A 27882-nucleotide genomic window follows, 5' to 3' on the forward strand; every position below is an offset into this window, starting at 1 on the left:
ACCGACAACATGCTCACAAACAGCCACAGGGACTGCAGTGTAAACACACTTAAGCACAGACTCTCACAAAACTAAATGACTCATTTGCAGCAGAGGTCATGACCGGCCGCACCTAGTTTTGCTGCTTTTTTTTTTTTTGGCACCAGCACAATCATCCTGAAATTGAAGATGATTTGGGAAAAAAAAAAACACTGATGCCCAAAAGCATTGCTCAAATTTTTAAATATACATGGGCTACCTGGTAAAAAAAAAAAAAGGAGGTGAAATATGGTGCAACTGTGTGCACAGATGGCTAACAATATGGGTGCTTGGACCACTTCATCAGCTTATCACCAGGAAACAATAACACACATACACACACACACACCCGCATGTACCCAAATCTGTGAATCACCTTGGTGGATAAGAGTAACAGACTGTAACATTATTATATTTCCAGTCAGAGCTGTGAACCTTTCCTTGACCTTAAGATCAAAAAGGTTTTAAGATTCGGTTTTCTGCACAGGATGATCTTCCTCTGCAGGACCGTATATGGACTGGGAAGAATTTCTAAACTGTTGTGTCTTCGGAGCATTAAGACAAGCCTTCAGTGGTTTCATTCAGATATCCAGCAGCTTTAAATCATGTTGTAAAAAACGTATTTGACATTTACCCATACAAATGTGATTTCAGCACCATTTAGAGTCAGACTGTTTTCTTACTAAATAACCGCAGCGACACATGCTGTGCAAACATTTACTTGCCGATATAATCTGATCCTACCCATTTTTTAATAAACGACGCCATGCTGTTTGTATGCTTGGGGCAATTGCTAGGTAATTAACAACAACTCTGTTAATAAGAGCAACTTTTAATTAAAATCCCCACACAGTCACTGTGTTGCACTGTAGTTTTATGCATTGACAGCAAATCACTGACCCAGTTAAATACCAAATTAAGTCTAAATTTAAGACTGTGCAAACATCCCTAAATTTCAGTGCACAAATGATTTCCTCTTTGGTGTTATTTATTATTTCCTCCCTGTTGTGCTTCCACATTGTGCGATGGAACAATGCGTCAGAGCAGTTTTAGCAGCCTTTTGTCTACTCACATACGCACACACACACACCCATACACACACCCAGCAGTATTTGGGTATTACAGGGGATTACAGCACAGGCTGGAGTTAATGAGCTCACAATTACTGTTAATTCCATCTGCCACCAGGATCAGGTCATGCCAGTGGCCACAGCTAGAGGTGTGCGTGGAAACCAAGGAAGATTCATCCTTAAATGGACAATGAGAAGAGATTATGTTTTATGTGCTTGCGGCTGACAGCAATCGCCTCAAGGTTTAGCACACACAACTGCTGCTGTGCCATGCTCCGGGCGTGGATTAGCTGTCAGAAATGTGTGATATAAGACGCAGAGCAGAATTGCAGTTTTGATAAAGTCACTCATTGCTCCACTGAGAGCTGCCTCCAAGGTGTGATTGTGCATGGAAGAATATTGAGGTCCATTACTCTTCCAGGTTTTCCTTCACAAAGACGGTGACACATTCCACAGAGGCTTATTTGCTTTCTGAGAGTGGAAAACCGGATTTAACAGAAATCCTGGTCAGTCAAATGTGGTTTTCTCCATATGGTGGAGAGTTGTAGATCAGACAGACAAACAAAGGACTATAGTTTAAAGGTGGAAAAAAACCTTGTTTGGCGAGGGAGTTAGTGACTTAGTCTCTTTGCAGCTCTTTGCAACTCAGTTTGTATAGATTGTTTATGTTGGCTTTCTACCATTGCTTTTCCATGACAAGACACAGGACATCTGACAACAACAGAACAACTCAACCATTTATTTAAGAAATACTGAACAAGGCAACACTCTTGGAACAAAAAAAGGCACAACTGTTGATCATTGGGTCATCTTGATCTTCTCAAATCGTAAGGCCAAAAAAGGATAAACGGGAGGAAGCAAGTAGCAGATTCCTTGAAAGGCAAATTCATCTCTTTTATCTCTTCTTGGTCTAATATTCCTGTAGTTAATCTTGCCAGTCAGGGTCAAAGTTTGAAGATTAAGTCTCTTCTAGTCTAAACAGGCCTGATGCAGAGATTTAAAAATCTGTCACAATACAAACAACGCACTTTAAACTTAATTTGCAGTGATAGGTATAAGCAAGTAGAGGGTTTCGCCCAGAAAACCTGCTAAGCCCGGCAATACCGAGCTTAGCAAGTGTTTTAAAAAAGACAAACATCAAAAAAATGTCATTTATATATTTTTGGCACTTCAATTGTTTCATCCTAATTAATTTGTCCAAATTTTCTGATCCTCTATCTGTGACTTGTCACTTTATTTGCTGAGCTTATTAGATCGTAGACACGTAAAGACAGACAGTGGTTACGACGTTCCAGTGAATAAAAAAAAAAAGACACACCTCAGTCTCCCTATGGATTCACAACTAAAGAGACTCTTTAACCCGTCACTGATATTGGAGCAAAAAAAAACTTTGACAAAATAAACAAACAATGCTGAGCCTGGTGATATGCCAAGCTTACAGTACACTGGTGGAAACCCTAAAGTAAGAACAGCAGAAATCGAAGAGAATTGCACAACTGTGTTAGAGGAGATGACCTGCAACGTTCTGTAATAACCCATTAACCTCTGATCTCCAAAGTTCCTCTCTTCTTCACTAAAGAGCCGGACGTAGAAGAAGGACAGCACTCCTGGGACAACTTCGAATTGCCTTTTAAATCACCTATATAAGTAGTTCAGTCTGGAGCTTGTAAGTCCAAAACTCAACGCCTAACAACCAGGGAGGAGCTCAAAGGGGGGAATACCGGCACACAGACGCCCGGGACAGGGGTTGGATCTCGGGGTAGAATTACCTCTGGCCTCCATCCAGATACATCAGCTGACTTAACGGCTATGTAAAATAACGGTGCAGAGCGGATGTTTTGGTTCAAAAGAGAAAAAGGGGGAGGGGGGAAAAAAGAGAAAGTAAGAGGGAGCAAAGGAAGGAGAAGAAGGACTGGGAGGTTTCATTTTTTGAATAAAGCATATTTCTTCCAGGTTGCTGTTAACTTAAAGCAGCTGTGCAGAAGACAGTCCGAGACATGTGCTAAAGAACAAACACAAGTGTTCCCACAAGCAGCTGCCTTTTAATCAACAGAACCAAGAGAAAAGTAGCAGAGCTGGCAACAATTTAAACCAAGATGCAAACACATGGAGATAAAAACAAACATGATAACACTGAAAAGGAAATAATAAGAAGTACATCACAGCAAACATGCAGCATCCTGAGAATTGCTGTGACATTGTAAATCTTTTCGAATATTATTTGTAATCACTTTTGCCTGCAATGGAAGATTGTAGGTAATCAGTGAAGCAAAACCCACGAAAGGAATATATGATAGGGTCTGTTGTTTTTATCTGCAACTGTTTCGCAGTGGAAACTTTGTTGAAAAGAAAGAGGCTTGTGGATAAAAATGATTTTTCGATGTTTGTGAAAAGCAATAAATTTTTTTAGGTGGGGAGTTCTGACCATCCGACCTCTGGTGATGGTCAGTAAAATTGGAAATTTCTTCATTTCTGTTATTAACAGACTCAGACTTACCCAACTAGATAAAATCACACTGGCAGCAACTAAAAAGCTGTTTGCGATACACTGACCTTGTGCCCAGAAATCTCTTTGAAAGTCAAATATTAAATCAATCATACTAAAAAAACTATATATTTTTATTAGAGTTGAAATCTAACAATTTTGCATAACTCTTTATTTTGATGAGGAAAATGCTGGACACATCTGCACAAAAAAAAAAGAGTCAAAAGGACTGGCAGAATATGAGACTACAAATCTAACTTGAAGTCCACTAAGTAAATGCCAAAGGTTGCCCAAATATTAGGTAAAGAGAAAAGATTGAAATTGACTGGAGCTGAGACTCTCTTTTACCTCTGCTGGCTGAGATAAAGCAGACCCCCAATAAAACATTCATGGTTGTGAAAGCACAGACAATTTGTTGTGCGACTGTTTTTGTCTGTATTCGTGTCATGTGACCACATGTAGTATCGACCGGGAGGCGCACCCATCACCTGCTGTCCATCCCAAGAAATGCACATTCGTCGGGCACTTAAAGTGAGCTTAGCAGACATTCCTTACCCTCTGGACATCCAAAACATACATTTTACATTCCAGAGAGTGTATTCTTGGTTTCCACTCCCTAATCCTTCAACATATGGAGATGCATATAAGCATACCACTCCAAAAGCACACACAGCCAAGGAGAGAATGACATCGAGTTTGGGCAACCATCTTACTTCATCTCCACCGCAAGATGTTCTCTGAGTTTTTTACATTTTCCCAAATTTTCATGAGAGGGACTTTGGTGTCCAGTTAAATTTACATCCTGAGGTCACTTTTCAGCACGACTGTTTATGTTCGCCTCAAAGCTTTTCCCTTATCCCCAACTGCCAGTTAAGGTGCACCGTTGTCTGCATTCACTCCTGCTTCGGCTTTGATGTACCAGAGAAACACACTAAACCACAGGAGGGTCCACCTCATGAAAATATGAACGCTGTCTGTGAACAGCAGCTCCTGTGTGTACAATAAAATAAGAAGACTATGTGTCTGATGAAAGCAGGTTACAAGCATCTGTTGAAGCACTCTGAGGTCTCCCTAATGATCTCGTAAGCAGCGTAAGAAAAATAAACCTACCCACAAAACAGCAAGACTATTAAAGGATGCCTCGTGTCCTAAAATCTCTGGCTCTCCCCTATCTTAAGCTATTTCTAGTGAAGTTTATTTACATAGCATGCTTCAGCAACAAAGCATTTCAAAGGGCTTTACATGATAAAAGCATCCCACAACAATTAAACAAAATAAATAAATTGCATTGTAGTTGCAAAATAATGAGAAAAATTAAAAAGTTGCAATCCAAACCGAAACCATGATGTTCTCGTTATTGAAGAAAGGCAATTTTAAACAAAAGGGGTTTTAACCTTGATTTAAAGGGACTCGTGGTTTCAGCTGTTTTGCAGTTTTCTAGAAGTTTGTTTAGAGGAGAATAAAATCATAAAATGCACTTTCTCCATGTGTGGTTCTGGTTCTGGGGATAAAAACCAGTTCGATACAAGAACAACAGGGCTTTAATTGTTTTTGGGGTGATATTCAATTCACCGGTAAAAGTATGTCAAAGTCTATTCTCTGAGCTCCAGCCAGTGTAAGGACTTTAGAATATAGGCGATGAGCTTTAGAGAGAAACCGAGCAGCAGCGTTCTGGATAAGATGCAGCAGTCTGACTTTCTAAGAAGACCCGTGAGGACACTGTTGCAGTCATCATTCCTACTAATTATAAACGTATGGATGACTATTTCAAGATCTTGCCGAGACATTATTTTGGAAATGTTTGTTAGGTGATAGAAGGCTAACTTTGTAATTGTGTTTATGCACCTCTGAAGGTTCAGGTCTGAGTCCTGATTTCAGGAATATTCAGATGCAACAGCTGAAGCCTTGTGATCGTTCCTCTTTTGATCCAACAATAATTACTTGCATTGATTTGTTCAATACATCTGCTAAATGCTTGAGTGGGCTCATAGTCATAATGCAGTTTACTGCAGCATCCACATATGCAAAAAAAAAAAAAAAACATTGCTGAAGAAAATGTGACTAAGAGGATCCTCAGTCCTTAGTGTTACTAACTTAACACCATTATTTATCAGTCTTGAGCCTTTTTTTTAAGTGATAATGCCACATTTTCATTTGAATAAAACAATGCCATATTAGGGTGTGAAAAAACATACATTTTTGATGCAAGTCATTTGTAAATGTGTTATTAAGGTGGTGAACAGTGGGTGGTTCTGGGTATGTGGTAGTTCATGCTGAGCAGGCTGTTTGCATAGCATTCAGATGACACCACATGTATGTAGTCACACACAAAGCGACGCAATGAGCTTGTGTTGGATGGCCCTTAATATATGATAACTGGGCTAGTCAAATCTTTGTGTTGGCTGGATATGGTTAGTGTGTTTGTGCACACCCCCTGACGTATATGAGCGAAAGCATACCCTCATCAGCTCTGGTTTTAATCATAGAACTTGGTGACCGTTTGAAGGGCGTAGTCTTTTTTTCGTGCCAGATTATAATTATTTTACAGTTTATCAGACATTTGACAGCCAGTGTGTTTAAGCACACGTGTCCAGCTCCAAAACAGAGATAAGAACAACCTACATGGCCCTGCACAGGCTGACGCTTGAAGGTCGCTTTGTGAACATTCTGTATTAAACAATCCCTTGTGAAGAAATTTATAATTTGCCATTATATATTTATACACCATTTAAGCAACAATTTAAGCAACAGATGAAGTAGTGTATACCTGTGAAATTAGATAGATAGATAGATAGATAGATAGATAGATAGATAGATAGATAGATAGATAGATAGATAGATAGATAGATAGATAGATAGCATTTATTGTCATTGAACAGAATTCAACGAAATTTCCATTGCAGCTCCCGTGCAAAAGGTCAAATATATACAGTATAAATAAGCAAACACACAATAATAATAATAACAATATTTACAACTAAATTAACTAAAGGCAAATTAAAGCAGGTTTTTTAATTTTGTCATGAGTAAAACAAAAAAAGGAGGGTTGTTAGATATCATTAATGACCAACCAGCTACATCAAACCAAGGAACACAGCAGGGATAAAAGTGTGAACAATTTTACTGCAGTGTTATAAAAATCTTATACTTTAAAATTAAATAGAGCACCGTTCAATCCAACATCATAAAATGAAAAGAAATAAAAATGGAACTACAATAAAACCAGAACAGAACCATCAAACTCAGCTCACAAATCTACCAAGGAGAGCATTAATTTGTGGAGCAACAAAGAGGCTCTTGAGCAACTCAAGGATTTTATTAAAAAATTCCCTAGTGAGGTGTGTGGAGTGCATGCATCTTCTTCAAAAACCATGTATCCTTATATTTCCAGATTTATATTTATGAATATAAATCTGGAAGTACAATGATACATTATTTCATTCATGTGTTGTTGTACTTCCACTTCACAATTATGCACTTTATGTTGGTTTATCATATAAAATTCCAAAATGATGCATTGAAATCGTACCATATTACTTCAAGTGGTTCAAGTGATCAGTGGGTTAACCAACATGAACAAAGCAGACTCCTAAATTTAAAAAAAAAAAAACTATATCAATAATCCATTCCAATCAACAGCTTATTCATATAAGCTGCTCTACATTAGCCCACTCTATATGCCAATGCATACTCTTAAGTAATAGGGTGGGCGTCAGGATGATTTAAAGGAGGCTTGCTATATTTCACCCAATCACTGCAGACACAGGGAGAAAAATGTAGGTCAGCCTTTCAGAAGAATGCGGCTCGGTTCTGCAGCGGATCAATACGAACACACCCACTCATACCTGACAGGCTACTAACTGGTGGAGATCCTGCACGCACCCACCACCATCAGCAACTAGTTGCCATCCTATAATAAATAAAACAATGGATCCGTCATTGTGCGCACGCATTTTTAAGACGCGTGCGCACTCTGTACACTTCAGCATTAATAGATGATATATATTACTGTGTAAATGCTGCTTTCAGATGTCTACCGGCCGGCATGGCATTAAAGACAGAGCTGGTGGCTTTGCGCACTGATGTCTGCTTGATTTATCTACAGAAGAACCGCCCATCCACATGCTTATCAGAAGACCGTTACACAATTTTCCTGTCAGTCACAATAGCAAAACCTGCCAGCATGCAGCTGTTGGGAGTTTTATGAATGAGACATGCTGCTGCTCATTTTTACGCACCGACTCCGCCGGAACCTCTGCAGCACACTCACCGCGCTCACACATGCGTGGAGAAAAGCCAATGTCACTAAGGTGTAAATTAGTTTCCCTTCCGGCTCTCAGTCACACATACACATGTTCTCGCGGGTCGCATCTATTTACCTTGACAGAAAGTGCATTGTCCTCCCTGCGCGCTGCGGAGCCGACAGCTGCAGGATTTTCCCATTCAAAACGCGCCCGCTCATTCTGCTACCATCCAGCTCTCACGCCGCTTTGTTCCCGTTCAGCATATCCCGCCTCTGTGGCTCTAATGGAAGAGAGACCCGGTAGGCTGCCTGTCCACTGACAACCAGGGAACCGCCTGTAAGAGTCAGCAGCGTTGACTGACACTCACCCGCAGTGCCTCCGCTCACTCCCACTCTCTCTGTCTCTCTCTCTCTCGCACACACGGTACCGAAAGGAGGGGCAAAGGGAGGTGATGAGAAAAGGAGGGAGGACAGATAAAAAGGCAACACCCCAAATTCCTCTTCCTTTCCACCGTCGGCAATGTTTCACAGATCGCCAGCAGCTGCGCACGCCGCTAAAACCGCACAGAGCTTCCAGAGCGCATCCAGCCACAGGATAAGCACAGAGTCATCAAATTCCCCGAAAGCGACATGACGGGTTGACGCTAAATCTCAAATCTGTGCAGCTCGCTGATCCCATTCGTATTGTACAGTACAGTGAAAACTGCCCTCCACTTCAACAGAAACCGACTTTATTACTTTAAATCTTAAAAAGATGTTATAAAGCAACTAAAATACAACACAACGTTAACAATAGAATATTACGCAAGTCAAACAATTGAACAATCTTTGGACTAATTAGAAGTATAAAAATGTATGCACAGACGTTGGTTATGACCCAAAAAGAAGGCAATCTTTTATGTTTTTTGAGTAATTTTCTGTCTCTGAAATCAAACATTTGATGTATTTTGCACATAGCGCGGTTTTTCAAGGAGTATTTTCAAATCTAAAGATACCAGCAGAACTATGTGGTATAGGGTGAGTTTTTTTTTTCCATTTCATTTCATTTCTTTTCTATCCTTTAACAAACACAAACTTTCATGCCTCTGGTAACATGTCATGCATGAGGCCACTGTTCAGAGTTTTTTTGAGTTATATTTATTTATATATTCTAGGCTTTCCTTTTCAGTCAATTCTTTTTAAGTTCAATTCGTTCTTTAAAGGTTAGAGTCTGCATGGCTACAGCAAAATATTCATTATAGATTCAATTATTGGCTTTTATTAGGATACACTATTTTATTATAAATAAATAAAAGTGTATTTCAGGGGTGACTGTAGAAATATATAAGTGTGATTGAAATATTCTTGCTTAATTTAGGTTGATATAGCCCTTAAAATAACTACAGTGATTGTAACATAAAATAGTTAATAATGTGGGCTTAGCGGGGGAAAGAATAATCTCTTGAGTCCCGTGGCAATTTCAGCATCTTTTTAACTTTACAGAAACATTTCCTAAGCAGTCACTGGCCATGTGGAACACGTTTTGGCTAATAGCCAACCCATTGGTGCCACAAAGAGACCTCAAATCACGTTGTAATGAAGTGAAGAGGTTAAATGACTCCATTGTTTCTCGTGTAACAAAGTGTGTATTGCCTTCAGGAGAATCACAAAGCAATAGTCTGGGTATCATGTATCCACTCCCGCGAGCTTGGCCCCTTCCCAACATCCAGTGGTGTTCAAACACTTTCAGTACTGAGTGGACCCCTGTGAATAGATCTGCCTGTCTGCTGGCTCCGTTCAATAAGTGAATGAAGAGTTAGAGAGGCACGGGAAGGAGGAGGGAGATGGAGCTAATTAACAGTGTCTTTTTATTAAGGAGAAAGAAGGGTGAGTGCAAGAAAGACAAGAGACAGAAAGGGAAGGTTTGGAAAATGTCCATAGAGGGAATAAAAAAAGAAAAAAGAAATCACTAAACCTCCCTGTTTAAATGCGGGTAAACAAAGACGGGATTCTACTGCTCACACACTTGTACTGCAGAGCCAGGTGGGCACACAGAGTGACTGCAGAGTGACTGGCACATTGGCATGCTGAACTGCAGGTGTACGGAGCTTCTGCCACTCCTGTTGCTTGGTGTTAATAAGAGAGGTAAACAGAAACTTTTCCTGCACAAAAACATTCTTATACTGACACACTTTCAATGGTCTTTCAATCAGTGCGAGCAAATGCTTTTATTCCCGTCAGCGCTGATCAGAGTTTCTGGAAAGGCCAGTTGGACGGCACTCTGTCTGCTTGGCAAGCTTTGACTTCAACCTCTGACTCATGTCCAGACATGCCCTCTGTGTCTCCAGCTCTGTTTATTTGCCTCGGACTCATCGAGGGCTATCTCTTTTTTCACAACTACCTTCCTTTGCACTCACCGTCTAAAACCTTAGTGCTCATTTTCAAGGTTTCTGTTTGCAGTATAATTAGTTGGTGATGTAACTAGGTAATGACAGTGTACAGGCAGGGTCATTCCTACGACCCTGGGAACCTGTCACTCCCCGCACTGATGAAAGAAACAGGAGACCTGGGAAAGCTCATCCCTCTTATCACACCAGGAACACACAGATGGATAGTTGCAGATTCCCATGCAGCATGTGAGCTTAGCTGCAAACCGAATAAAAACATGTACAAATTCATCCCAAACACACACATCTATTACACTGGAAAACTCTTCTCATCGCAAGCCAAGTTTTTGCTCACATCCCTTCAGCAGCCAGACTAACATTCAAAGTCAGTTACATTCACTACATCACCTCGAGCTTTTCTTATCCACACATGTAGTTTCACTTCCACAACAACTGACAAAGTTTCTTTTTAACCCTGTGCTCTTTTTCTCTGCGAGGAATCCTTTTAAACTTTATTTGCTAACTTTTTGTTAGGACACCTATTTGCTGTGCAAACCACAAATCTGGTCTTTATGAAAAAGTGAAAAGGACAATATCATTGTTTAAAGAAAATTTGTTTACAGTTTGTTGTAATTTAAGAAAGCGACAGAGCTTACAATAGGGACACAGCAAAATTTAAATTTGGGCCAATATTGATATCCAATATTAATATTGGTCTTATGGTTCTTCACTGCATCACTATAACTGTCACATGACCAACCTCCTCCACTTCCTTCTATAGAAAAATAGCAACAAAGAGAAAATCCATATCTTTATTTGCTTAATGGTTGGACTGATATGACTATATGTTAAAATGCATAATATATGATGGCTATATTGTGCATCCCTGGTATGAAATCAATATGTTTTGATGTGTTGTACAAGCAGTCAAAGTTCAAACTTTGAGGGAGAGAGGCTTTTCAACGAGCTGCAAACTGATGTTCAGAGACGCTCTCTATGCAGTCTGACTGAAACTGAGATATTTAGCAAGAATTGGCAAAAGCATCAGTTTATACATGTGTACACATAGTAGAAATAGGATTTAAAAGACATGAAGATTTAATTTCTTTGAAAGTTACTTTTGCAAATATTAATGTAATAAGCTTCAAGCAAATTATTAGTCTATGTTCTCAACAAATTTAAATCTCCAAGAATCTTAAAAAAAATTTTCAAGAATCCAAAGAAAAAGGATTTTAATTACTAAGCAAAGTAAGCAAAGGGATCAAACATTATCATTGGAAAGTATCTACAGTTTTCTAAAAGGTGGAAATAAAATGCCATGTTTTTATCGGTCGCTTCAAAAAGGCAGAATAAAAGTTTGTTGTGTGATTTTTCACCTGGAATGTGATCTAATTTGTGCATGTAATCAATAAAGTATGCAGCTAGCAATTGCAGAAATGATATAGATAATAAAAGTTATGCCAAACAAACTTTAGTGTCGTGGGGGTTTTCATTGGATTTCATTTTTCGATTTGAGTTTGCTCCAACACTCCAGCTGGTTTTGCACTCTGCCAATAGCTACAAATATGACTGAGCTTGAAGGTTGCGCCAGCCAAGAAAAGGTGAATACATACCATGACAGATTGATCTATTAATTAAAGCCACATCATTCAGTCACCGAGACACTGTCTTATTGTGATATGCCTCATGGCTTCATCTAGTCATAGCCCTGACAGCATCAGAGACGCCCATATACAAGACGGGACAGCACATCAGCTATAATGCCAACCTGTTTTTACAGTCAACATTTTCAAGGCTTCGTGTCATGCCGTAAATATTCCGCTTAGCCTTGAGCAGGCTGTGATCGTGTGAAACATTCAGGCTGTCGAAAATATCACTTTTCTACATGTTTCAGCTAGTTGGACAAGGATTTTGGCAGACTTGTGGCACTCACACATACCTGAAAGCAGAGAGGCATGCATGGAAACAGAAAACTCTATAGGGGGAATATACAAACAGATATCCAGAAGTCTTTTTTTTCTTGCATTCCATTTTTTTTTTTGTAGAGCTATAAGAAACCACCCCTTTACCTAAGAATGGTGGAAAAAATACAATCTATTTCAAAACACCATCTTATGGCACAGCTGACTTGAGTTGTGTTTGAAGTGATCAGAAATACCAAAGCACAGTCCTATAGAAGTGAACCCGACCTGACAGACTGTCAATGTGATTACATTGTTGGCAATGAATGCCAAACCTTTCCTCGTGCCAGCACACTGAAAAAGCACCATCCCACTCATCAGAGCATATTCAACATTTCTTTTTGTATTTCGAACATTTAACTACCAATGGGCTTTTTATTGTGGTTGGATGACATGACCATAGAAGGACTTCTGAGAGACTGTACGCCAATCGTTTAGTCTACTGCCACCAAACAGCTCCAGAGGAAATTTACTGACAAATCTTCATCTTGCTTTGTGGGAATGAATGTTACCCAACTACACTTTACAAACCATAACTCCCTCCTACCCCCCAAACTCAGACCAGAAAACTCTCTTACAACTGAGCAGCTCTTGCAGCTACATACTCAGGGTTAGAACACTAAAAGGTGGTTTCAAAGTTCCTGCCACCAAAAGTATTTTAGAGTTCTCTCTTCTCTTCTTCTAAAGAAGCACTCTTGTGGTTGATTGAGGGACCCTCCATGTCAGAACCACAATAAGAGTTTTATTTACTTTGAGTGAAAAGGGAAGAATAACTTTGTGAAAGGTTTTGTTCTGTTAAGAACAAGGATTGGTGGAACTTGACTTCAAAGATGCTTTCTTTCTTAAGGGAGAAAGAGCCCAAAAAGTTCAAATGCAGCTCAAGAGGTTTCTGCAGCCAGTTCAACCTAAAGTCTGCTAATGAGAGAATTTTCAGTGCTGCACATGCTTGAAAGGATAAGATTAAGGAATAATGTAATGGGGAGAACAGGAAGGGAGGATGATGGCAGGGGGGCAGAAGGAAAAGTGTGTGACGAATGTTGAAACAGCTCCAGAGAATAGCACGGTGGGAGTCAATGGGAGGAAAGCAGGGGTGATTCTTATGCGCATTACACACCCCCATCACACCCCACTGTTAGGAATCCAAGACTTAGAGTTTGCTGTTAAAATTGCATGTGTACATGTGTGTGTTGGCACATAGGTAGGGTTGATTTAAAGCAGCTTCGATGCAAAGCTTTAAAGGCTTCCAAAGATCTTTTTTGTAAACTGTAGAGTTTAATTTACCCCCTATATATGAACTCAGCATGTTCTCTGAATGCAGTATCGACGTAAGAGAGTGTAAAACAGTGAGAGCAAGCTTAAAGAGAGCGTATAACATGTGCGTGTAGGAATGGGCGTGTGTGGGTATGTGTGTGTGTGTGTGTATAGTGGGCTTGGGTAGCGAAGGATATGTTTTACTTTGGGAACCAAACCTTTAGAAACAGACCCTGATCATAAATAAACTATGTGAAGCACAAGTTTCACACTGAAAACAAGATTTAGGTCAAAATAAAAAGTGAGAATGAAATTCTGATCACAAACCTCAAGAGATGCAATCCAGTTTTCACCAAATCTGTGAAAACGTTTAGAATGACCTCTCCAATGTATTGGTAGTTCTTTGAGAATAAGAAGCATCTTTACTAGGCAAGTTTAGGAAACAAACCAGGAATCTGACTTTGGTTCTACTTTACTCGCAATGAAGACATTTCAAACAAAAATATATAGAAAGGCAACATGAAAACTATGTTTTTAAAATTCTGTTTAGACCAAATTAGTAATTTAGAGTTGTGATCAACTGACACATACACATACTTGTTAGACTATGGGACTAAGCTCCTCATTGGAGAGAACCAATGAGGAGAACTTGCAAACACCATGCAGAAAATGAGCAGGCAGGTTTTTGAAACCAGGACCTTCTTATGCCAGGCATGCAGCCATCAGACTAGTAATGTATATTAAACTGAACTTTAGAGAGGAATGTCAGAAAGCTATTGGTAAAGTATGAATTCCCCAATCAGAATTTCATTGTTGAGCCCTTCATGACATCTTCCCCTCAGAGGAGACTTAAATGAAAAAGTTTGTTGACTAAATGATGTCAGGTCCATTGGTTCATATCTGAGCTTGTTGGTTTAGTGTCATGTTCACTGCCGGCTGTTATTTTCAGGTCATAGGACCCTTTCCTCTCCCGCTGTAGGTCAAGTGTGATTCCATCGTAAGGAAGGAAAATAATGCAAATCAAAAACAGCCCCAGGAAGATGAAGATTCATCTCTTTCCTTCAAGGAAAAGGGGTTGGGTTTACTCATCGGCCAAAAGCTGTGACATTCTGACCTCTGTAAAATGAAAGAGATGAACTCACTCGCTAACACTGTTCCATGCAGTTCTTTTTTTTGCATGGATTGTTAACACTGAAACACATCCTTCTGAACTTTGTGGGGGTCCTGGAACTTCCCCAGACACATCCTCTGCCTCCCAAAAACTCAGATTGTCCTTGCAGAAGTCATTGAGTTCTCTAGAGCTTTTCAAAACCCTGCCATGAGAGGAAGCCAGGGATTATGGGGGATTATGCCATAGCGTCCCCATAAGGATTTACCAAGGCCCAGCATGAACGGTGAAGATGGGGGTACCTAAGCAACAGTTCCTAAGACTCAAATAAATAAAAAAAAACCACACTTTTTTCTTTCTTTGCAGAGAATAGGCAGGTAAAGTAAAATAAAATTTAAAAAACACATTTTACCATGACAAAATATTTTTGCACGGAGCTTTGACAAGGAATACGAAGTGCTGTCCAAATATCTTTATGCACATTATTTTTTTCTTGTAGCCAAAGTTTCCTCCAAAGTTTTTTTTTTGCCTTCCAAATAAAATTGTGAGAATAGTTTTAAAAGCAGTTCCCAAGCTGCAGTCCAGAACACGTGTTTGTTGCTCAACAGTTCATTTCACAATCATAAGATGGAATGTGGTCAAACTAAATACATCCTGGGAGTACAAGTCACGTCTTCTTCCAACTACTGACAGAAGATAACATGGACATAAATATTTCAGTAGGAAAAAGGAAACACGTCTGACAATAAATTCTCAGATTTTATGTAATGAATAATATAACATAAAACTAATTTTCAAAAGATCAAATACAGCCCCCAAATCCCTGTGTGGCATATTCTGTTATTTCTCATTTAAATAAAAATAAATACAAAATACTTAAGCTGGTCTGAGTTAAAGACAATGACATTACAATGTCTTATGAAGCAATTAAACAGTTTGAGATATTGTGAGAAAGTTATTTCATCAATGGAAAATATTCACAATCTCTTTCCAGTCTTCCCAGTTAATGATGACTCAGCAAGTTATCTCTACTGATCAGTGACTTTAAAAAAAACACTCAAGCAATAAATGCAAAACTTGTCATGTCGCAGCACAATAAAGGTTAGCAGAAAAGTTGTCAGAGGAAGGTGCTTTCTCTCTAGAAAAAAACAAAACATGGGATTATGAGTTGGATTTGGAAAATTGCAACAACAAAAAAAAAAAAGCTGCATTTCACCCCAGAGTAGCTTTCTGGTGCATCAGAACTATGGGATCGTAGACTCCAACAATTTCAGTGTTTTCTAGAACTGATAGTGCATTTTTAAATCTCAGAAGCTCAAATGTGGGAACAATGTCAGACTCAATTTGAGCATGACTGGGAACTTGGAAGATCCAGCTTCTGAATCCTCAGAGAATCCATCGCAAACGAGAGAACTGGGGTTTTCCTTAAACTGGGTTAACAACAGGACAACTTCATATACGTACATAATAAAACTGCAAATGCTCAGAGGTTTACAGAAACAAATGTCTGCCGAAGACAAACGGCAGTAAAGAATTTTGAGTACACACAACTCCATTAGGTCCTCCTCTCTTTGAGTAGCCGTTGCCAAAAGTGATTCTACTGGTATTGAATTATTAGGTGTGTTTAGGCTTCACAAACTTCTTTTAATGACGGGGTGTACAATGACATGCATAATTGTTCCATTGAGGACATATTCAACTAATTTTAAGCACTAGTAAAGACCAGACTTTTTATGTCCTGAAATATAAAACCTTGGAATTATAGGAGGGCCGTCTTATATTTCACCTTGCCTGTTTCTCTGTTTGTGAAGACAAAGGGTCAGATCCATTAGGTGAAACTTGCATACAGAATCCTCTGGAGTGACTTAATACGCTTGAGAATCTACTGGGACCCTTTAGAATGAGCTTAAAGTGTGGGAGAGGGATTTTTAAAATTAGCTATTTATCCATTATTTTACTAGCAAGTGACTTGAAATAAAATCTCTTTTTCAGGGGTTATCCAGGTTACCATCTTTGACCTGTTGAACCTACAACTTGGTTATGAAAAAGCAGAAAACGGACGTATGATGGATAGATGAATAGATTATTGTGAACATCCCTCTGAACCTCCAAATCTCAATCTTCATTAAATCACTTGCAGTGTCTCAGAAAACCGCCGCGTGTATGTGCGGATGTGTGTGTCAGTGTGTGTAGCAGACAAACAGATTAATGTCATTAGTGTTTGTCAAAGACCTCCTGCTGATATAGCTGGAGCTGGTTACATCATCGCTGAAAAAAAAAAAGCCAGACAGATGAACAGTAGAGTTAAATGCACACTCAGCATTTTTATATGAACTACATATGGTGACATTATCATGCTGCAAAAGTGCTACTTTCAGTCTTAGCCAGTTTAAAATAAACTCGCTTTATATGGAAGGCAGGGTGCCATCGTCAGTGACAAAGAAATCTCCATATGACTTTGTTTATACACACAAGTGATGATGTGAGACTCTTTTAATCGGCTAATAAAAAAAAGCTTTTAGTGTAGGCGTGTGTGTGTTCTTCATGGGTGTTCGCTCTACTGTTTGGGTCCACACGTGCTGGAACAAAGGCAGCGCGGTCTTCCCCATTGGGTCGAGTTCTTTTAGCAATGACAGCAAAAGTAATTGATTACACGCCACACTGAACAGACAGAGCCAATAGAGTGGGACACAGAGGCAGAGAGGCCCAGAGAGGAGCAGGTATCCAACACATAACCCATCTTTACCCTCCTGAACCACATCCCAGTCTGTCTCTCATCAACATTTCATGAAAACTGCACCACCTCTGGCACACATGCTTGTGTGACATTTACGCAGTCACACAAGCATGGAAATCAGTCTGCCATATACAAAATGATAGCCCTTTCTTAAACAGAATTGAAGGAAGATGTTAGAAAGAGTTATTTGATCTCATTATGTGAAATGTCAGCTTCATTTTAAAGAAATCAAAGCACATGCAGCCTTTATTTGGTTACTGCCCTATGTCGCAATGGCACAGTCCGATTACAGCCTTAGTTATAATAACATTCAGAGTGTGGGAGTGGGCTGTACTGTTTTTGTATAGGAGGTGATCTGTAACTTGACTGCAGAAGGTGTCAAAGTTCAAAGATCACAGATGAGAGAAAACCTACATGAAAGTGACACTATGAGCAGGTTTGCAGCAAGTCTCTCACCAGTTTATTATCAGTTAGACAATTAAATTTATAACGGTGTCTGGGGGAAGAGTCTTGCTGTTTGGCCAGTAGGTGGGGTCAGAGTATCGAAATATTAAACTTGACCTAAAGAACACCACTTTGTTCCTACACAAACAACTGCAGGTACATGTAACACAAGTTTAAAGGAATCGACAATCTTATATGGTGCAGAACACTAAAGGTAAGATTTAAACATAACCAAGACAAAAAAGTTAAACACAATTAAAAAAGCTTGAACGTTTAAATTCAATCACATTCGGTCACAAGGCCGAAGTAACCAGTTGATGATGTCTAAACTTATTCCAGGCACCACTATTTTCAGAACGCGTCAGCTGCAGACTAAAAAAAAAAAAAAAAAAAAGAAGCTTATTTCTGTTTCTTCTGTTTCACTTCTCTATACAGTTCAGGTCTGACACATAACATAAACCAGCTCCGTTCTGTTATTTCTAACAAGTACTGTACGTGGCACCGCATGCACATACTTCACCAACCAGACTCTGCTTCAGGGAGTTGTGTTTGTGTCTCTGAATGTGTATGTGTACGTTTGTCCTGCTCCACAATAAATGCTCTCATAATTCAGGCACTTAGTGCAGTGAACCGACCTCTCTTGCTCTCTGGTGTTGGGGATGAGTGCTCTTCCATCCATGAGCTAAAGTGTCTGCAGCTACCGGGGCAGAAATGAGCCACACACTCATGGTATATTTGACCTTTGGATGTGTGCATGTAAAGCCTCTGATCAACACTTGAACAACAACAATTGCAAATCAATAGTGTTTGTTACAACCAAGGGGATTTCAGTGGGTAACTTGTGTGGTGGGTGATGACCCCACCAGTAGGTAGTCTGTATTTGTTTTGTTCTTCGGGCTCAAGGCTGACATCAGTGGCATATGACACACCTGGGCCTACAGAGAGTTGTTCCTGCCTGCTGTCACTGGCTCTCCTTAAGCAGTGGGGAAAACTCCCAGGTTGCCTTTGAAATTTTGGTGGAAATGATATTGTGTGCTTCATACACTCCCACAGTCCATTCACTTATTCATTAGTGATGACTAATATGCCATGTTATTTTTCCTAAATTTATTTATATATTTGAGTCAGGCTGTTGCAAGTGGAGGTTTAACCAGAATATAAACCTGGGTCATCTCACAGCAGAAGCAGTAATCAGCAACATGTAGTTTGTCCTTAGATTAAATCTTGCAGCTTCTCAAAAAATAAATATACACAAACAGAAATTGCTTACATAAGCAAAATATCATTGCCTACGGCTATTTCAATACCCCCTTCACCCACATAAGAGATTTTAAAAAATAGTAATTTCAATGATTATTCTTAGTTACATTACACTGTGAAATGAATGAGGTACCTTAAAAACACAGAATGCCCAATCTCATCCCTACAAATTATCTTTATCTGTTATCTTTTGCTTACTGTGTGTTATCTTTGTTTTTTGCCTGGGAGCTGCTGGTAACTTCAATTTCCTGAGGGAGTCTTCCCAAAGGATCAATAAAGTACAAGTCTAAGTCTAAGTCTAAATAGGTCAGGCTCTGAGGCATTATAAATGATCTGTATCTTAGTCCTTCACTAAATTTAACTCCTGATGCCTGTTGTTGGTGAACCATCTGTGATTTTATGTCTACCACACCCCTAACAAGCTATGCTACAAACAATTTGCAGGAGCATTAAAACAAAATTACATGCAAGATTTGCAAAACTGAATCACAGACAATCAATGTTATCTTGTTTATCAAACAAATCTGTGTTTTCCTGTGGGATTAAGGTTTTTACCCTTTGCATTGTCCTCTTTCAGAACATTATTCCTCCATAAACACACAGCCATGAACTCATAATGGATCATTTTGTTCACATCGTAAGAGTTGATTAGGTAAAGCTTGTACCTCAGTGTGCTTTTAGAGAATGTTACTGGGACTGAAACCAAAGGGTTGTGGTGTATAACTCAGCCGAGCTATTTGGGTGGCTACGTGTTGAGCAATTCCAGATTTTCCTTTTATCTGGCTGAGGTCTGTGTTACCATCCAAATGCATTCAGTGTCTAATTTGCACACAAAATGTTTTGTGCCATCATCAATTACTTAGATTCTACTGATCAATGTATTGGACAGATTAGATGAGCACTGGAGGATCATATTGCTTTTCCTGAAATTAACTAATAAAAATGCTTCACCTGTATGTTGTCTTAAGTTTTGATTGACTCTGGAGACCAAATAATGACATCTTTCCTTCATAAAGACTAAAATAGTTATTTCTTTTGTTTTTGTTTGTTCACATTTACGCAGTCTTAATAAGAAACTTTCCCCATGCACTTACATATTTACTGACATTTAAGCATTTCCTTTACAAAAGCTCCGCATTCATAATGGATACTTTATTGTGAATACAATGTAACCTTTTTTTAAACATAATCTTCTTTAAGTTCCCAGACATAAACACTCAGAAAGGAATCTTGTCATGCTCTACCCTGTCAGTGTTTCCCGGTAAAAATGACTCGTATGTGAATAAGACTGCGTGACGGACTGCGGAGATTCCTGGATCCAGATGGAGGAAGAATTTGTTTTAAGAGTTGAGGTCCTCACTTAAAAAAAGAAAATAAACTAATAACTGGTAGAAGGAATCGTGACTCAGGCTGTGTGAGAGAGAGTATATGGGGTCTGTGCGGAGTCCAGTCATGTTATAGTCACAGTAAGTTTACCTTTGCATGTGACTGTGAGTCATGTCTTAACTTTAGTGACTCATGGCGAGTATGGAGTCAAATCAAGCCTTGTTTATTGACAAATTCACATACTTTGCCCTTCATATAATTTCTCTTTCAACATAACAAAGTGAGAAGATATGCATAACCCTGACAAAGAAATGAATTATGCATTGAGGGAACTCCTATGTACAATATCTACCGAGATGAGATGTGGAAGAGTACGGTGACCTGTGTATGATGCTGCTGGTGTCTGAATGCATGATGAAGCAGGATATGTAATAAATTATGAGAATATGGAGAGGATTCAGAGGGAATGCACCCAGACAATTTGTCAGGGAGGAGGGACCTCATCAGGGAATGGGGAAACGGCAGCACCAGTCTGCCCTCTAGTGGGAAACATATATTAGTTAAGGTGCAAAATTAAGAAACTATTTAGCTCTTTATTTGCGGTTTGCAAGAGAAACTTAAAGCAACAAAATGCACAAACTACTAACTAAATAGTATTCAGAAGTGGATGTTTTTGTAGTAAAACTTGCAAAAAAAGTTACAACTTTGGGAAGTTGCTCAGATTCCTACTCTATTTTGACCTGTAATAAATACCAGTTGTATAAATATGTAATGTACTTGCATTAATAAAATAATATTGCACTTTAGACCAAAGATGAGTAGCCTCTAAGCAAATCTATGACAATATCAGTCATAAATTTCCCTTAAACAGAAGAAAAAGAGAGATAAAAGTAGATGTGTTTTCCTTTCATCTACCGGCCTGTCAATCTCTTTATAGTGTTGTTTGACATTTCTCTGTCCCAAACTATTTTTCTTTTAGAACATTGGCCTAGTGGTTTGGCGTCCTCAAAGAAACTTTGTATAACCTTATTGGTGACCTGCAACAAAACATCTCTACAGGGGTTTAAACTGTGTGTGTTGCAACTGTTTTTACTGTGACTGGGGGTGCATTTTTGTGATTACCGTGGAGATGTCGAGCTGTGGCCTGAAAGGGGCTTTTTTTTCAGTTTGCTTGGACGAACTCTGACTGCAGCTGACAAACACTCAGCCAGAATCCAAGCTCACAATGAGATATTGTGTTTTTGTTCGGCGTCCTCAGAGTCGGTCACTGAAACATGACTCTGCTTCTAAAGTTGTGTGAAAAATGCAGAATCGTACATTTTGAGCAAGTAGCGAAAGATCACCGAGGGAGCACAGCTTAGATCATTTTCAGTAGATCTCCTAAAACTATACTGTCTTTATTCTGTAGTGACTAGAAGTGCAGGCTTAATGGTGGAGCAGTAGTTTGCAAGTTGTGGGTTTAAAACCCAGCGATGGGCCTTTCTATGGAGTTTGCATGTTTTACCTGTAACTGTGTGGGTTCTCTTTGGATACTTTGGCTTCTTCAGTCCAGTGGTTACTTTTAATTGTTCTCAGGAGTGAAAGTTTGTGTAGGGGTGTTTGTTCTGTGTGTCTCTGTGTTGTCCTGAGATGGACACAAGATGATCTCTCCAGTGTTTTCGGCTGTCTCTTGAATGGACAATGAATGGGTGGATTATTAAAAAGTGACTGAAATTTGATATTTTTTTGACTGGCCTTGATTGACTGGCGGAGAACTCAAAAAGTGAATCTTTTCTCTGAACAGCAAGCACACCATGAGCACACCAACGTGTCACACCAGTTTTCATGGTGCAACTTGAGTCTGCAGGGAAAATATCCACAGTTTATCAAGAATCTTGTTTCAGTTTTTCTATAAAGGGATGCTAGCCAATTACTCAGACACAGAGCCAGACTTTATTTAATGGTGCTGGCCATTCCTTCACCATTTGAAACTTTTTGATGTTTCAGACCCAACTATTTCTGGAACAGAATATCATATCATGTACATTTCATCATTAGTAGGCAAAGGAGAAAACTGAAGAAGTAACGAGGAAGGCGCATTGTATTACAGTAAAGTTATTTTGTTTTACCCTTTCAAGCTCTTAACCTATTATAGAAGATGTGGGGCATTGAAAAGTTGGCAGGCTTGCTTCTGATTGGTGCAGTACTGATAGAGATATTATTCTTGTATATATATTCCAAGTAAAGCCATGAACAGCAGAAGCTATCATGGTGATTTATCCTCTTGTGACCTATTCTAGTGATTAGGCTCTGAACAAACAACTTATGTTCACCTTTTCAGGTTACAATGTTGTGGTAGTCAACATCCAGACAGACAAGTGAATACAACTGAATCTTATATGAGATTAAGTCAGAACATGTTTATCAGACTGTGGATGTGAATTAGTTACAGTTTTCTAAATATTTCTGTATTCTAGCTTTTTCAGCAGGTTGCTCCATGTGGAAGCCTGTTAGCAACCCCAGCCAGCTCAATAATGGGAGGCTCTCTCCATGGGGCCTTGGAAATGGTGACAACATTCCCTGATGCTGCCAGAGGGCTGCTCTCAAATTTGAGCAGGGGAAACATCTGACATGAAAAAACAGGCAAGAGAGGGTGGTGGGACTGTGATTTGTTACAGGAACTACATGGTCCTGCTTCATTATTTATGGTCAAAATAAAGAGGTGCGGTTAGAAACGGGCTTTTAAAACTAAAGAGCACACACTCACCCATTCTCTAAGTCGTCAATATCATCATCGTCGACATCATCATCATCACCATCGTCTTCGTAGTCATCGATTGGATTCTTGCCCCCAAAATCGCTGTCACTGAGGTAATCTCCCTTCAGGAGAGATAGATCTGAATCCTCCAAGTCTTCTATGAGGTGGATACGTGAGGTCTGGCTGAGGCGGAGGGGAACGTCAGATGGGGCGCTTCCTGTGGATGGGGCGTCGCCGGCCTGCAGACGGGGGCTTGCTTGCCCATGGCGCCATGACAGAGGAGAGGAGCGGTTGGAGATACTAGAGATTGAGAAGGCAGCAGCTTCATCGCTGTCATAGTTGATGGTCCCCTCCACGCAGCTACTGGATGGGAAACAAACAAAAAGGTCAAAAAGTTGATTAATTTCCTCATCTGTCCTGATAAGAGCTCAGCATCCCAACACATTGTGAGTACACAACCATGATCGGCTGATGTTTTGTCTGAATGCCAGATAATGTATTTGTACTGTGGATATGAAGTCCTCTGTGGAACTGAGATAAGGGAGATATTTAATCTGTTTATTTGGATCCCCACTAGCCATTGCTGTAAGAATGGCTACTCTTCCTGGAGTCCACATCAAAGATCTACCCACCTTCTTATCCAAGTAATCCCCTCATTTGTATTGAAGGTAAGGTAAGGATCAATGCTATGTCCTTGCATAGCATTGGGTCCTTGCATTATATGTTTTGTGTAAAGTAAGTGAAGATTTCATGAGACTATATTCTCTCTGCATGCTATACAGTTAAACCTCAGCCTAACACAGTGACATTATTTAGGAGGTTTTAGCTTTTTTTTTTTTATTGATCTAGACCTTCAACTAGACCTTCACTGACCCGTACCAGAAGTAACAGCATCAGTTGCTTGCTCCAAGCCAGACTGAACTGCTGTTTGTGCCAAAACCAAGAGGTCAGCTGAACTGTGAGTCAAATGCTTGACCTGGAGGTTACTGGAGATCTAATACGGGTCCTTTAAAGGTGAGAAAGCCAATGGTAACCTGAGTCCGTGTGCTCACTGATATTGGACTCATGTCTGTTTTCTCTACTCCCTCTCTTCTGACATTTTATATTTTGATTATCTGAGTTACTTTTCCCATCAAATTTTGAATCTTTCATGTGGTATCAAGAAAGCTCCCCAGGAAATTAAGCATTTACTCTTCAGATAGATTTTCAGAATACAATGGACCAATTAATTTATGACAATGCTGAAACTCACTGTATTTAAAAATAAACATCTTCCACCTACCTGAAACTCATGATTTCCCGTTACTGAGGATGCATCCCCTTCTCATCCAAACCTCACTATAAGATGCTTTGTATTGACTTTACAAGGCTTAGGGATTATTCTGCTGTGACTATGTTTGCTTTGAGCTTACCTTAGAATAATTCCACCCGCAGAGGCATAATGAACAGGTTTTTGTTGCCGTTTTCCTGTCAGCAAACCTGCCTTCATATGGCTCAACACTGAGCGTGATAACTGCACACTGTGTCACAATCACTTTATGCCAGGAAACATTTGTATGTGTCTACAAACATGATCAGTAAAAACTCACTGTGTGCCAAAGTAGTACGGCACAGCACATCACTACTTAGTGCCTGGTCTGAGAATTATGAGAATTAGCATATTAAAAGTTACAAGCGCTCACGCTGTGTCATGGCATTTGCATTTACCCGCTGCATTAAAATTAATCTCGTCTGCAGGATACAGAAACGTCCTCGTAAAAAATACTGTAAAACATTTCTGAATAAAAAGCCACATGGCTAAACATGAAGAAACGGCGATCCTCTTGTTGGAATAGATTTTAAAAGCCTTTTTGTGTGTTACATGGTTACAAAATAGAAGATAAAAGATGTGAAATACACCGATTAGCTTTTCAGGGGAATCCTTTTGTTTAATAAATACAAATCTCCAGCTCACACAGGATATATGACATCCTATTTGCACATAAGACTTTCTGAGGCAGACTCTGGGCCTTAAAGCAAAGTCAGTACTTGCTGACTAAAGGTTATCACAATGCAATAAAAATATGAACGGCAGAGGAAATGTATTCCAGCAGGGAACCATCTGCTGAGCTGCTCTACACGTGGAGTGCTCCTGCTGAGGGACAGGGAAAGGATGCATACTGGAGGAATGCAAAGACGAACGGATGGAAGGGAAGCTCTGAAGGACGAGGACACATTAAATACTGAAACTGGCACAGGATCCAATGGAAGGAAAAGGACATCCCGACACACTTAAATTCAATCAGTCCAAGCATCGTCGCAATTTACAACTCTTTCAACCGTTCAAAAGAAAGACTAGCTTTGAGGTCATTTTTGAATTCATTCTGTTTTGTAACAACAATTGAAACAAGACTCATTGCAAGATGAGGGTGACAGACTGACTGCTATAGGTCAAATAGGGAAACCGATATTGATCTGCGTTCCCACAGGCTCCTCACCACTTTATGCAACACTCTGGTTGAAATGTCAAGGATTCTGATGTGTGCGTTTCATTTTTAGCATCCTTTTCCCATTAGATTGTGTGTGTGCGTGCATGTGGGTGGGGGTATGTGTGTGCGTATGTGTGTGTATTTTGGGGTTTTTGAGTGGCTGACCTGTGGCTGAGCTGAACCCCTCTCAGACTGGTCATGGTTTCCTCCAGGTTCTGACGAAGGTCCAGCACATTTTGCACCGTCCTTTTCCTTTGAGACTCTGGATCTGCAGGGGTGCAAAAGTCCCAATTACATGTATGAAGAGGATGAGTGACATAACACCGAATATGACCAAATATGACATTCTTATTAAGCCTAAGGAAAGACCTTGAAAAGACAGTGACGTTTAATACATGTGCCTTGTAGCCAAAATCTCAGATAGCTTTATGAGCAATAATGGTTCTCATTCCCTTGAATCTTTTGCACATTTGTCACATTATAACAACAAACTTTACCAACACAGAGTAGTGTAATATTATTATTATTGTGAAGTTGAACTTAATGTTCATGTAAAATGTTTTATAATGTAAAATGTGAAAACGTTCAACATTGATTAACACTTTTGCCAGCCTCTGTAACAGCAGTGTGAACAGGTATTTTTTTATAAACAACAGCAGAGCAAAAATAAACAAATCATGAAACAGATTAAAAAGATAGAAGAAAAACCTTAACCCATATCATTTTCAACCAAACAGCTTTGTCATCTGCCTTTATAGATGTATGTATCTCACTTTAGTCTGAGCATTCTGCCACTTCTATCCATGTGGACTAAACCAAAATCTATCCTCAAATAACCTTAGTAGCAGACACACTGGATTCTGTGTCACCCCTTTCAAATCGGTTGCAATCTGCTCAAACAGAATCACATAGATTAATGATTTACAGTAACGTGAGGGTGTGGGTGGGCCTGTCCTCAAACTGCCCGCAAGCAGGAATGGATTAGATGAAGTGAAAAAAACACATAGAGCCATTAAAACAACAAAATGCTATGACACAGTTCCAAACTAAAAGCTCTAATGTTCAGATATAACTTGTTTTTCTTTCATGAGAGACTGTTATGTTTCTAGATTTTAATACTATCACGAGACACCCAACACTCTCTTTATTACACCCTTTCAACAGAGGGAAAAAAGCATCTCTTTCAGGTAGGAACTAATCAGGACACCTCTGCTGCATCGTTTAACCTTCACCCCTGCTTGCCTCAACTCTCCAGAGTATGTTTATGTGAAATGAGATGGTGGAAACAGAAGTGTTATGAAGGTCAGATACAGGGCTGTCTGTTTATCCCTGAGGTTGAGTTCAATAGACTATTAGTCCAAGCCAGCTGACTCCAAAAACCTGCACAACAAAAAGTATTACTTAGCCACAGGAAATTGTCACATGGCAAAATAAATAAGGGGATCCCTTTAAGGTCGTCATCTCCACCTTCTTAGAAGATATTTTAAAGGATCAATTTTAATTTTTCCATATTTTTATGTCAGTAATTTATTACTAATGTTACCAGTAACATTAGTACTTAGTGTGTAAAACTACTCGGCTGCCTGAGTGATGTTTGAAAAAGGGTTGCACCAAATTTTCAGACGCAATGCAAACTCAAGGTGATAAAGGTTTATTTTGGGGCTACAACTCCAAAACAGGAAAATGTTTTGCCCAATGAATGTTAAATAACACTCCTGCGAAGAAGCCCAGATGGTTAATGAGGAGGAAAAGAGTAAGAGGTCATCCTAATGAGAGAGGAGGGAAAATAATGAGGTGCTGGAAGTGTCAATCCCAACAACAGCTGCACACTTACCCAATGGACACATTTGTATATGAATAGTTAGTTGGCCTCCGCTGCGACAGACTGGCAACCTGTCCAGGGTGTACCCCGCCTCCCGCCTGGAACGTAGCTGGAGATAGGCACCGGCAACCCTCCCGACCCCATTAGGGACAAGGGTGAACAGAAAATGGATGGATGGATGGATAGTTGGCCTCCTCTCTTTCAGACAATCTAATAGATACTTGGACCAAATGTAACCGGATTGATTTGTTGTCAAAGAATAAAACAACAAATAAAATTGATCAGGCTGCACATCAAGAACAAAAAGGACATGATGACTTTGTAATCCAAACGTGCAACTCAAATACACACGTGCACCCTACAGACACCAGATGACCAAAAACATAAAAACTCCAAAGAAATTTATTTATTTATTTTTTTCAGATGGAAAGTGCAGATGTGACAAAGACTCCTACCGTGCAAATTCAGGCCATGAAAACACGGCTTAAGGACGTTCAGAGTTGATAATGTGATCACATTGAGATTAATCTGGAACAAAGTGTCTGAAATACACGCAAACACAGACAAAGCGTGACACACGCATGTG

At 39.6% G+C, this 27882-nt stretch overlaps 1 protein-coding gene across 11 annotated transcripts in view; it reads right to left on the minus strand.

Annotated features, from left to right (window-relative positions):
- nav1a (neuron navigator 1a) overlaps window positions 1–27882 on the minus strand; it is an 85043-nt gene that overhangs the window by 28824 nt on the left and 28337 nt on the right. For 8 of the 11 annotated variants that reach the window (XM_028025340.1, XM_028025660.1, XM_028025511.1 and 5 more), the window contains 2 exons: window positions 25640–25742; window positions 23016–23369 (listed from right to left, as the gene is read on the minus strand). In XM_028025340.1, coding sequence (XP_027881141.1) covers window positions 23016–23369; window positions 25640–25742 — 457 coding nt within the window. Of the gene's footprint in view, window positions 1–7952; window positions 8215–23015; window positions 23370–25639; window positions 25743–27882 lie in introns of those variants that run through there. The other 3 variants (XM_028025424.1, XM_028026082.1, XM_028026011.1) reach the window with 2 other exon arrangements.

Source organism: Xiphophorus couchianus, chromosome 1, assembly GCF_001444195.1.
Source record: "Xiphophorus couchianus chromosome 1, X_couchianus-1.0, whole genome shotgun sequence".
Lineage (NCBI taxonomy): Eukaryota > Metazoa > Chordata > Actinopteri > Cyprinodontiformes > Poeciliidae > Xiphophorus > Xiphophorus couchianus.